We start from the raw sequence: 12,183 nt of genomic DNA, 5'->3' as shown, positions 1-12,183 counted from the left end.
ACAATAAACTGCAACTAAACTACAGCAATGTAAGCAAAACACATGCATATTATTCAACATTATTGTCATCATAATGGACTAAGTAGGGAAAAAATCAATTTACACAACTCTAATTGATCAACTGAATTGCATAATCACAATGGTAGTAAGTCGTTACGCAAAAGTCAACCACAATTTACTACAACGAGAATACAGCAATGTAAGCAAATCACATACATATAATCGAACATAATTATCACCCTAATGGACATATTCATAGTTAACGTAAATAAATACAACTTAAAACTCCTCAATACCAAGCAGTGACAAATACATTGCGGTCAGTAAATCAGGATAGATCACGCTTTTAGAACCAATTATACTTGCATTGCACTAAATTCAGAAGACTAACTCCTTGAAATGGTTAAAGTGTCCTATGCATCGACGCGAACAATGCCATGTACGATCCTTGTTTGTTGCCACAAGGCAGTGACGATGGTAACTGATCTCAGACATCGATCTGCACATGTCGTGTGTCACGTTTATCATCAATGACATCATTATCGCATTCATAGTTCGTAAATGAATGTCTCTTGTCCTGCTGTGACTCCTTCACCTGCTGATAACATCATAATCCCCAATCAGAAACTATAATCATGCATAAAACCATAATGGTCATTCATCGCAAAGTGGTTAAGAGGTGTTTTACGCATCACACCTGTGTTAACGAGTCGAGATTTTTATTGAAAACACCATTCGTGGATGCGATGTCAATGGATTCGCTGCTTTCATGGAGGCTCCGCTGTTTTATAAATTTTTTTTTAGACAAGAAGAAGGAGATCTTCATTAATTTACCCAGTTCATGACACGGAAATTAGATGTTTATATTCAAAAAAATTACCTCAACAAAAGTGTTGTCTTTACCCTTCCGGTTCCTCATACCCGTCGCCGTAAACTTCCTTGTTCCACCCTTTTTAAAAGGCTGCCCAAACAGAGGAGCATTCACATAGTTTAATGGTTTTTAAAGGGGCACACACCGAACAAGATTTTCATAGCAGGAGTCTATTTAGAATAAACAAATCGTACCTTGGTATTAGGTCCTGAGTGGTGTTCGGACTTAATTGAGAACAACCTCGAAGAATTAGCAAACCTTTCTGGACTAAAACCTGAGTCCTTGGCTGATGCATTGCCGTATGATCGATCGCGAGGGTTACCTTCCACACTATGCTGCATCAGATCTGGACAGTGCTTGTAGTAATGACCGTACTTGTGGCAATTAGAGCATGCTCTCTTCTTCCTCCAATAAGACCTCTTGGAAGGGGCTCCTTTGCTTTTGACAACAAAGGGATCGTTGATGCCTTCCACGTTAACATTAGGAGTTGACTTGCCTTGTTTGCGTGACTGCAGGCAGATAACTAAATTGATAAGTTCAGACTGGACTTCATCAAAGTCTACAAGATCCTTGCAAGCAATATCACACAGCTTGTTGCAATTCGATGCTAATGCTCCAACTCAAAACTTTAAGACCCTTTCGATGTCATCATTCACAGGCATTTCTGTGCTAATAAATTCGTTCTTTGCATTCTTTGTCCACCTTTTGTATATCAACGAATCTGGAAACTCAAGTATGTTTTCAAACTTCATGGCACAGAAGATATGACTACAGGGAATACCACGTGATTCAAACAGCTTGTACGAATTTCCTTGAAAATGTTTCGCGTGAAATAACGTGATGCAGATCTTTCATATACCTCCAACGAGGTAATCATCACTGGCTCTGAGCACTGAGACTTAAAGTCAGCTATTAATTCGTTGTTTCTATACTCCTTTAAGGCCCTATCCAGGTTATGCATGAAGTCAATGAGGGTGTTCTTGCGATTAACATAAAATCTGATGAGAGAATTTATACCTTCACACTGTGATGTCGTCCTTATGTAACCGAAAAACTTATCCCGGAGGAAACAATGGGACCACATCTCACGAGTTTTGTACGTCTTTTCCATCCAGGTACTGCCAACAAGGTTGTGCTTATCCAAAATGGCTGCCCATCTCCGATCAAAGTCTCTCTGGTCGTTGTTGTCGTATATAAGACCCTTAAAATCGCGCAGAAAATTAGGATTCTTTATATTTTCACATGCATTTCTCTGCAGATGCCATCCGCATAACCGATGGGTCGCATCAGGCAGAACATTCTTGATTGCATCTCGCATGGCAAGGTCTCCGTTAGTTATTACTGCTTTTGGACTTTTCCCACCCATCGCTTCAATAAAGGTTTCCAACAACCACTTATACGTCTCTGTGGTTTCGTCGGATAGTAGGCCGGAGCCGAAGATAACAGTCTGCCCGTGATGATTGCATCCAGAGAAAATGACCAAAGGCTTGTTGTATTTATTCTTCTTGTAGGTTGAATCAAAGGCAACAATATCTCCAAAGCAGTGATAGTCGATAATTGACTGTCCATCTGCCCAAAAAATATGCTCGAGCCTTTCGTCACTAGTGAACGTATACTTTCCAAAGAACAGCGGATCGTTGTTTGACTTGCTAATCAAATAGTTTATTGCCGCATTGGCATCCCCGTTTTTAACCTTTGACCGACGATAACGATCAATGTGGTTGTACAAATCTTTGCGTGTGAAGCCAGCATGACGATATCCACCCTTCTGGAACGCAATATACCCCATAATATGGCAGGTCTTGACACCAAAATTATGAAGATTTTCCACTTGGACTTTATCGGTGACAGTGAGACGACGATTGGCCGGAACCAGATGCGCAAATTGGGGTGGCGTCAGATCGTGGTTGTGAGATTCGACAAAACATGATACTTTCCATCTACCGCAGCCGTAGTCAAGCTTTACCCTAAGCCAAGCTGGACACTTGGTTCGCGTTAGTGACATTGCCTCCCTTGATCTATCATTCAGATCGAGATACCTCATATTCCTCCAGCCCTCTTTGTTGCAAACAAGTTGCCTACTAATGATTCTACCTTGATTATCCCTAACCACGTCGTCCTTCCTCATTACAAATCCATGCCAACAAGAATAAGCGTTATAAAACTGGCAGGACTCATCCTCTGTCCTAAACTCCAGGTTCCAAATATCCTCCACCATTAAATCTGCTATTCTTTTTACACCACAAACTTCTTCACTCTTGCTAGTAGAATCCAGCGAATCCACATCGTCGTCTTCAGCATCGTCTTCTGCATTCGGTTGATAATCGAAATCATCACCCAAATCATTATCAGAATCATTCTTCACATCATCCTCGTTTATGGACATAATTTAACCCCTGCCATAATTTTACCCAAAAATGTCAATAAACAGAGCCAATGACAGCAACGAAGGGAAGCTAAACTAAGCTGCATGTAAAATTAAATGAACCAAATCCAATTAAACTAACCCAATTATTTACGACCTCAGTATTAGGTTTTAATTTCAATTCCCCAAACCTAGCCACAGCATAGAACTGGACAATGTTACTTTATTTTCAAATTCCAGAATAGCAACCCAACACCGTAAACAGAGAACCGTTGAAAAGGCATAGACTATCATCAAAATTAAACTAATCTGGATTAACAAAAAAACTTAATCAGACATACCTTGATGACAACCAAAGGTTGAGCTTGAACGGATAAAAAATGCACTCCCAAAGGGAGGTGACCTTACCTAATCCAACGCACCTAATTCGAAGTTAGCAAAAAAATGGGGATGGTAACCCAGCTTCCATCAGCCACAGTTTCATCAAAAGCAGAAGTTCAGTAACAAATTTTGAATACTGGAGCCACATCAGTTTAGCATTCGCCATCTCTTCAGTTGACGTCGATGCCTAGCCGACGGAACTAGAGTACCAGTTCCGGCTCCTGTTACTCGAAGGAGATCAATCTTGCTAAATGGACGCTAGGTGGATTACTCTCTGGTGTAACACTAAACGAAAGTGAAAAAACCAAACAAGGTTGGATAGTGGGTACTAGGATAACAAATTTCACTACTGGACGAAGATGTGTTTTTCAAGTTCTGAGAGATGCATGTTGAATTTCAGGAAGAGATGGAGGGTACTTTTTAAAATGAAAAATAAGTTAGATAGTAGAAATTATAATTGCAAATGTTCCCCAATACACTATACAGTATGTATATAATCTAATTAATGTAGTATCTATTATGGTATATGTTCATTAAAAGCTTTTGCTATAACCAATGAATGCATTAATGCAAGGTTGAAAATTTTTTTGACCAATGGCTAAGATAAAGACACATATGCAAGGGTAATTTACCCACAAAATTGCCATGAGTTTGGAAGAAAACACCTAAAAATATATATTTTATATTATTATTTAAATCAATTAAAAATGAGAAAAAGGTGCACATTTTGATAAAGGTGAATTTTGGGTAGGTGGCATTAGTGGTGGAACTGTGGAAGAAAGGATATTGACCAAAAAGCCCAGCAGTATATTCGGGGCGTTGTGTTAGGTTAAGAGGTTCAGCTGTCCTTTTTCTTTTTCAAACCTATTTCTCCGCTTTTTTACTCCTCAGTCTCACTACTCAACTCTACACCAGATTCACGCTTCTCTCTAGTCTCTTCCAATGGCGCCATCTTACGTACCTAACGGCAACCTATCCACCGGTGGTTCAGTCACCGGCCGCTTTGCCAATGTCTACAGTGAGGTTCAGAGCAGCCGCGTTCACCACTCTCTCCCACTCCCCTCCGTTCTCAAGACCTCCTTCTCCCTCGTCGATGGTCCCCGGAGCTCCGCCGCCGGCAATCCAGGTAAGTCATTTCTATCCATTTCCACATTCACTGCTCTTTGATCTCTTTCTGTGTCTCTCTGATCTGTACCATGTGTGTACATTTGCAGATGAGATCGCTAAGCTGTTTCCTCATTTGTTTGGACAACCGTCTGCGACGTTGGTCCCTAGCGAGACACCGCTTCCGGATCAGAAGTTGAAGATCGGCGTGGTCTTGTCCGGAGGTCAGGCTCCCGGAGGCCACAACGTCATCTCTGGAATCTTTGGTATGAATCATTCTTTTTTCTTATTCAGCTCAATCGCTTCTTTGTTATCTTTTTCGACTGTAAATTTTGTTTTTATTTTTATTTTGTCCTGGCGTTAGATTACCTGCAAGAGCGCGCAAAAGGAAGCACATTGTATGGTTTCAGGGGTGGTCCTGCCGGCATCATGAAATGCAAATACGTTGAACTCAACTCGGACTATATTTATCCTTATAGAAATCAGGTACATTTTCATACTTATAGTTTTTATTTTACTCTTTTGGAGCTGAAATTGAACAATGTCCTTGTTAAGCTGTATTTTGAAAATGCTTTATCTATAGTGTTCGCTTTGTTTATATTCCCCTGTATATCATGCATGATTTATGAATTCTGAGGCTTAGCGCCGTGAATTTTTATTAAATAGATATTTAATATTTTGGTTTGCAGTACTCGTGGTTCTGTTTCTTATATCAGTGATGCCAAAATTTTGAGATCTGACAGTTGCAATATCTGTTGGCAGGGTGGCTTTGACATGATTTGCAGTGGGAGGGACAAGATTGAAACTCCAGAGCAGGTGCGGTGCATAATTGCTATGTGATTAGTTCATTTGAGTTCTTATTTTGTCTTAAGTATGGACAACAATAGAATATAAGAATAATTTGATTTACTTATGTGTGTAGTTCAAACAAGCTGAAGAAACAACAAGGAAGCTAGACTTGGATGGGCTTGTTGTTATTGGTGGAGATGACTCAAACACAAATGCATGCCTACTTGCTGAGAACTTCAGGTTTCTTTGTCACTTTATTGTTGAAATGATCCAACTTCTTGGAAGCTATGTTAATTAAATGCTGTTTTTGTGCTTGTTTGGGCGTCATTATTTTGATAAAAAAAATATATTTTTTCAATGAAAAAATATTTTTTTTTATTTTTTAGCGTGTTTGGCAAATTTCGAGTAGTAAAAGTAAAAGCACTAGAAAAATCAGAAAAACATCTTTTTTGAGAAGCTGTAATTTACATCTTTTTTTAAAAGATCTTTTTTCTTTAAAAAAAGATGTTTTTCATGTAATAAATAAACAAAAAAGTACTTTTATATTGTTATATCCAAACATAATTGATAGATAAAAAGATCTTTTTGCATGAGATACCCAAACATAAAATTGCTTTTACTTTTTCATAAGATCTTTTAAAAAAAGATAACTCGAAAAAAGATATTTTTTTAGAAGCTCACCCAAACAAGCCCAAATATGTTGTGTCATGATTAACATTAATATTACCATTCCATCTATATATAATTATTGTAATTGTCTCTATATGAATATAAGAGAAACAATTTCCATTCATGAGTATGTGAAGTGATAGTGTTTATTTAACTATTTTTTGTTTGATGTGGGTTTATGCAGAAGCAAAAATCTGAAGACTCACGTGATTGGATGTCCTAAAACTATTGATGGTGATTTAAAGTGCAAAGAAGTTCCTACCAGTTTTGGTTTTGATACTGCATGCAAGGTAAATGAAGCTAAATAACAAGTCTTCAATCTGCCTTTGTAATTTTGAATTGGTCTAGTTCTACATGTTTTTAACATTTCAAATAAGTAATTTTTTTTTATCACCAATAATTTTCTAAGCATGTAGTAATATTTAGGAACCATTTTTTTATTTTTATGTGTTGAAATGGGAGTGTTGAAGTGTTTGAGGATGCTTTTCAGAGCAACAGCTGTGTTTCAATTTCTCTAGCAATATTGTGAACATATTTGATAAAATATTCGTGTTTGCAACCATCACATTATCCATGGAACTCTACACAACTTGTCATGTTCCACAACTTTCTCAGGATTTGCACTTGGTTTATTCATGATTGCAAATTTGCTATAGCATTATGATATTCGTGAATCTTGTTTCCTAAAAGAAAATTTCTAAATATTAATTGGCCATGTATATTTTCCATTGTTGCCCTCATTTGTGCAAATTGCCAAAAGATGTTGGATAGCATGTGCCCTTTTGGATGCATGCTGAATGATCCCGAGAACTGACCCTGTTCACATGTATATGTTGATTTAATGCAGATATACTCTGAAATGATTGGAAATGTTATGGTAGATGCCCGATCAACAGGAAAATATTACCATTGTGAGTATTCAAATTGAACAACCTCTTAGAAGAACCTTAGAAACTGATTTGTCACCATTCTGTACTGGTTCCTATGTTCTCACTTCTTACAGCTTTGTTTGCTTCACCATTAAACAATTTTGCACTTCAGAACTGTTGATATCATTTGATATTGATGTATCTTTGGAATTTGGAAGATTTGAGGTTATATTTCCAAGCATCAATAAAAACATATGATCATCTGTCTGCAGTTGTGCGGCTTATGGGGCGTGCAGCTTCACACATTACACTGGAATGTGCTTTACAAACCCACCCAAACATTACTATTATTGGAGAAGAGGTTTGTAATAAATTTGATCATCTTGTACATTCTAGCATGTGATGAAGTTAATTTGATATTCTCACACATTGATTTTGTGAAGTTGTGATTAACATTTGCTACTCAGACTGTACCTTTTTTTTATCAAATATACTTGATTTGACCTGTAAATACATATTTCAGGTTGCTGCCAAGAAGTTGACACTGAAAAATGTCACAGACTATATTGTAGATGTTATTTGTAAAAGAGCTGCAGTTAATTACAATTATGGGGTCATTCTTATCCCTGAAGGTTTAATTGATTTCATTCCTGAGGTACATAGCAATCAGCACAAGAAAATTTTCGCCAGTGTTTCTCTGTGTGAACTTGTGATTTTTCCATTAGTGTGTAAATCAGTTTGTATGCTCATACTTGCTGATGATACTGGTTGTACATGCTGTTTTGCGATTTTCAGGTCCAGCAACTTATTGCAGAACTAAATGAAATTCTGGCCCATGATATTGTGGATGAGGGTGGATTATGGAAGAAGAAACTCACTGATCAGTCACTGAAGCTTTTTGAATTCTTACCTCAAGCAATTCAAGAGCAATTGATGCTTGAAAGGGATCCACATGGAAATGTTCAGGTGCCTAATGGCGTTATAATGCTATCTTTTATTTGTTTGTTTGACCCATGATGCATCAAGTCAATGTCAATGGTTCTATCTTCCAAGTTTAGGTTGCCAAGATAGAAACAGAGAAAATGCTTATTCAAATGGCTGAAACTGAGTTGGAGAAGAGAAAGCAAGAGGGAAAATATAGAGGCGAATTTAGAGGGCAATCTCACTTTTTCGGGTATTCTATCAAATTTCGGCATCATTATTTTGAATTATATATAAATTCTAATTCGAATATATGCTAACATGAAATGCCAAAAAGAGTGTAAAACAGATTTTACGAAAATGTTTTGTTTTTAAACTGTATATTTGATAGTTTGCCTTATTTTTTGAGAGTTTATAGTTACCTATACTTATTGGAAATATGCAGCTACGAAGGGAGATGTGGATTGCCAACTAATTTTGATGCTACTTATTGCTATGCTCTTGGTTATGGTGCTGGAGCCCTCCTTCACAGTGGGAAGACTGGATTAATATCATCAGTTTGTGGCCTCTTATTATGTCTTGACAATTGAGTGTGCTTTCGAAGTTGTTTGTTTTGTAACATTGAAGCAGTCAACTGAATTTCTTGAATTCACTCTGTTGACCAGGTTGGGAATCTCTGTGCACCAGTTGAAGACTGGATTGTTGGTGGAACTGCACTCACCTCACTGATGGACGTAGAGAGAAGACATGGTAGATATCTGCTACACTGCAATGGATTCGTATCCATACCATTACTTTTTCTTTTCCAATTACTATTTGAATTATGAATGCTTTCTTTCGTATGGTTTATATGAATATGTAATGTAATTTCTTTGCAGGTAAGTTCAAGCCCGTGATCAAGAAGGCAATGGTAGAGCTTCAAGGTATAACTGACATAAACCGTTAACAATTTTGCCTTTATTACCGTTCTGGCGTCAGCTCTAATTTATATATGAAAAAGTATAGGTAACCAACAACATTTTTGAACAATGTGTGAACAATGTGAATTAATAGGGTTAAAAGAGTAAATTAATCTTAAATTTAATTAGTAGCATTAAATTAGGATGTAGTGTATTTTTATTTGATTGGTGGTTGTTCATGTTGTTGAAGATAGTCATTTTTTGAGGTACTAATGATTATTATATCTCATTTTCTTTCAGGGGCACCCTTCAAAAAGTTTGCCTCCTTGAGGGATGAGTGGGCCCTAAAAAATTGCTACGTCAGTCCAGGTACGAATCATTGTATAATGGACCCAACCAGCCCAATTAGTAAGATCCACTTAGTATAGCAGGAATTAATATATAGATTCAAGTTTTAATGATGATGTTCACTGTAGGTCCAATTCAGTTCTCTGGTCCGGGATCTGATGCAGTTAGTCACACCCTTCGTTTGGAGCTTGAATCACAAGCTTGAGCTACTTTTCCGTAAGGACATTGTTTTGAGATTGGCGATTCATTTGGGATTTTAGGGCCTTGAAGTATATTTATTTGATCTGTGACTTGCTAGGTTTTTGTAATAACGTTTGGACTGTAGCAGTTGCATGTTAAATTCTTATGCTGCCATTCAGCATCGGCAAGTTATGTTCATGATTATAATTGAATAAATGTTTGACTCTGAGTTGGTTGATATTGATTGGTTAATCATTGAATTCCATGTTAACCCTTCTACTAAGAATGTTTCCCTTTAGCCTTTTATTTAGGTCAAACTAAAATAACGCCAGTGGATAACTAAAGATAACTGAAGAAAGGAAAGTTTTAATACAAAATAATTCAATTGAAAAGGTAAGCTTTTCTTTTAATACAAAATATTGCTGTTAATTAGAGAGATAGAAGGAAGAGAAGGAAAAAGAATAAGCAGGGTTTTGAAATTGTCATTTTAAGAGAAGGGAAAAAACAAGAGAATACTCACATAATGATGTGTGTGTGAAAGTAATAGTTTAGATAATGACATTTTTTTATGGTAAATAATTTAGGACCAATTTGGGTAAACAACTTAATTAAGTTCTTTTAAAAAAATAGCTTAAAATATAAGAATTTATATTAAAAGCAGTTTATAAATAAGTTATTTTATATTTGGAAAGTTATCATAGAAGTATTTGTTTTAAAGTTGTATAATAAGTAGGAGTGATAAAATAGCTTGTGAGGAGAATGAGACTTCTTAAAAGCTCTTAAACAATTTTTCGAAAAATTAAAAGTATATCTAAAAAACTGTATCAAATACCCTTAATATGACTTTTCATAAGTCAAAACTCTAAAAAATAATTTTTGAAACTTCCCAAACAGACCCTTAAGTGAAATATGTCAAACTATCTAACCATATTTAACTATCACTTTTGTAAGAAGATATCTTCATGTGAATAGTAGATTAGTAGTAAAAGAAAACAACCAAGATATATGGGAATAATAAGTAATGGTGAACTAGAGAAGAAAATAACAGAGAAGAAAATAAAAGGAAGGGGAGGGGGACAAGCAAGGTTTTAATTGACAACAAATCATAAGTTTTTTCTCACTTGGTGTAGTTGATCATATGAATCAAGATTATAACCCTATAATCTTATATTGCACATCATATCCATAAGGATTTAAATGATTCTAGTTTCACTTATGGTTTTTCCTTCTTAGGTTTTTCATCTCTACTAATTATTGAGCTACAGGTAAGTTACCCTCTGTTTGATCTACCCTACTTATTAAATTTATTATAGCAGGCCTTCTTCAATAATGATATATGCCCAAACCACATCAATGACTAGTAATAACTGCCTTAATCTCTAATATCACTCAGATATGAAGTTTCAATAGATGAAGCTAACCATTTTGATCAGATAAGAACGTGAAGTATCATTATAGGACTCAATGAATTTTCAATGTCATGAATAAATAACACATACATCTATCTTTGTAGGGAGATAGATGTTGACCATCAATCATTATAGGGATTGGAGATGGGGTCAAGGGAGGAGGAGAAGGGCTTTTCCACCACTGCCAATGTATGTGACAAATCAACTATAAACTTTTATGACATTAGGTCATAGTAAACTCACATCAACACACATAGATACATACCATACATGGCTGAAAAATAAATGAATTTCTGTCAATTTTCTTATAAGACATTCACGGGGGACTGAAAAGAATGCTAATTGATTCAGTAGCAACATGGTACGTCTGCATGTGTATATCAATCATATAACTTTGAAGAGGCTAAATGGCTAATGACACACGTAAATGTTCAGTGGACCTTAGTGTATTGAAACCTCCACATGATATGAATTTATGTCTCACCAATGTGGGGGTTGGAGTTGGGTTGGGGTTGGGCTTCTGTCAATAATCTCATCAAGCTTGTATATGTTGTGTGTGATGTTACATGTCACATAAATAATGACTCATTCATACAAATTCGGATCGAATAAAATAAGCGCAACTATACAAATCGTGCAATTCTTATCTTTCGGCCTTTGAGGGGTGCTTTTTATATCCATAAGCTCCTTCTCTCACATGCTCTTCTTAATTGCTCTTTTTTCAATTCTTCTACTTACCACGTTATGGAATAGCGCCTGAGCCTGACAACTGTAGAATCCTATAAATATCTATGGGTGTGTTTGGTTTAGCTTGGTGGAGGATTATGATTTCTTTTGAAGGATTAATACTCAAGTTAATTCCTGAAATTTAGTTTGCATCAAGTTGGTATTCGATGTTTTTTTGGTGAAATAAGTTTTAGTTTTTATAAAGACTTACTTTAACGGCACTTGTGTAGATTGTCAAGGATAAACTAATTTGGGTTGATCGTATGATTATAAAAAAATTGTTAAAATTAGAATTTTATCTTATGCATGCATCATTTTCTTGGCACTCGACCGTTAAAAGATGTTGATTTGTTCTTATGAGTTATTATTACCACCAAAACAATCCTGAATTGCGCTTTCAGAACTCAATCAAATAGGAGGAAAAAGGTTAACGATGGAATGGGGAGAGAAAATGTCATGATATATTAACTAATCAAAATCAAGAGCATTATGATGGAGGGAGTGAAATTGAAGTGCTGGGAGTGGGAGCCAACAGCGATGTCCATTAATCCATTTATGCAGGACTATTTTAGGCCTGATAATTTGATCATGTTGCATACTAATGCTTATTTTGCTACCTATCTCTACAATTTCCATTTTTCTTATTTTTTTT

At 36.1% G+C, this 12,183-nt stretch overlaps 2 protein-coding genes across 2 annotated transcripts; one reads left to right on the top strand and one right to left on the bottom strand.

Moving 5' to 3' along the window:
* Positions 488-3,257, bottom strand: LOC107635929 (protein FAR1-RELATED SEQUENCE 5-like). The gene is made up of 5 exons (XM_016339477.1): positions 1,731-3,257; positions 1,066-1,380; positions 881-961; positions 698-781; positions 488-595 (listed from the first exon to the last, which is right to left on the bottom strand). Exons 1-5 carry the CDS (start codon positions 3,255-3,257, stop codon positions 488-490), a joined length of 2,115 nt encoding a protein of 704 aa, XP_016194963.1.
* On the top strand, positions 4,468-9,667 carry LOC107638660 (pyrophosphate--fructose 6-phosphate 1-phosphotransferase subunit beta). Its single transcript, XM_016342016.2, has 16 exons — positions 4,468-4,743; positions 4,832-4,987; positions 5,086-5,207; positions 5,484-5,537; positions 5,644-5,750; positions 6,364-6,469; positions 7,027-7,090; positions 7,321-7,409; positions 7,572-7,703; positions 7,844-8,014; positions 8,107-8,222; positions 8,415-8,526; positions 8,635-8,719; positions 8,848-8,892; positions 9,169-9,237; positions 9,345-9,667. The coding sequence occupies exons 1-16, from the start codon at positions 4,560-4,562 to the stop codon at positions 9,419-9,421; spliced, it is 1,689 nt and encodes a 562-aa protein (XP_016197502.1). The 5' UTR covers positions 4,468-4,559; the 3' UTR covers positions 9,422-9,667.

Source organism: Arachis ipaensis, chromosome B04 (genome assembly GCF_000816755.2).
Source record: "Arachis ipaensis cultivar K30076 chromosome B04, Araip1.1, whole genome shotgun sequence".
NCBI classification, from domain to species: Eukaryota; Viridiplantae; Streptophyta; class Magnoliopsida; order Fabales; family Fabaceae; genus Arachis; species Arachis ipaensis.
Note: the sequence above shows the minus strand (reverse complement) of the source record. Positions and strands in the feature narration are given on the sequence as shown.

Coding starts and splice junctions, on each gene's coding strand:
- LOC107638660 (XM_016342016.2), top strand. CDS start 4,560: ATGGCGCCATCTTACGTACCTAACGGCAACCTATCCACCGGTGGTTCA. Junction 5,208..5,483: donor TTTATCCTTATAGAAATCAG/GTACATTTTCAT, acceptor ATCTGTTGGCAG/GGTGGCTTTGACATGATTTG. Junction 7,410..7,571: donor TTACTATTATTGGAGAAGAG/GTTTGTAATAAA, acceptor TACATATTTCAG/GTTGCTGCCAAGAAGTTGAC.
- LOC107635929 (XM_016339477.1), bottom strand. CDS start 3,257: ATGTCCATAAACGAGGATGATGTGAAGAATGATTCTGATAATGATTTG. Junction 962..1,065: donor ACTCAGGACCTAATACCAAG/GTACGATTTGTT, acceptor CTGTTTGGGCAG/CCTTTTAAAAAGGGTGGAAC. Junction 596..697: donor ATCTCGACTCGTTAACACAG/GTGTGATGCGTA, acceptor TGTTATCAGCAG/GTGAAGGAGTCACAGCAGGA.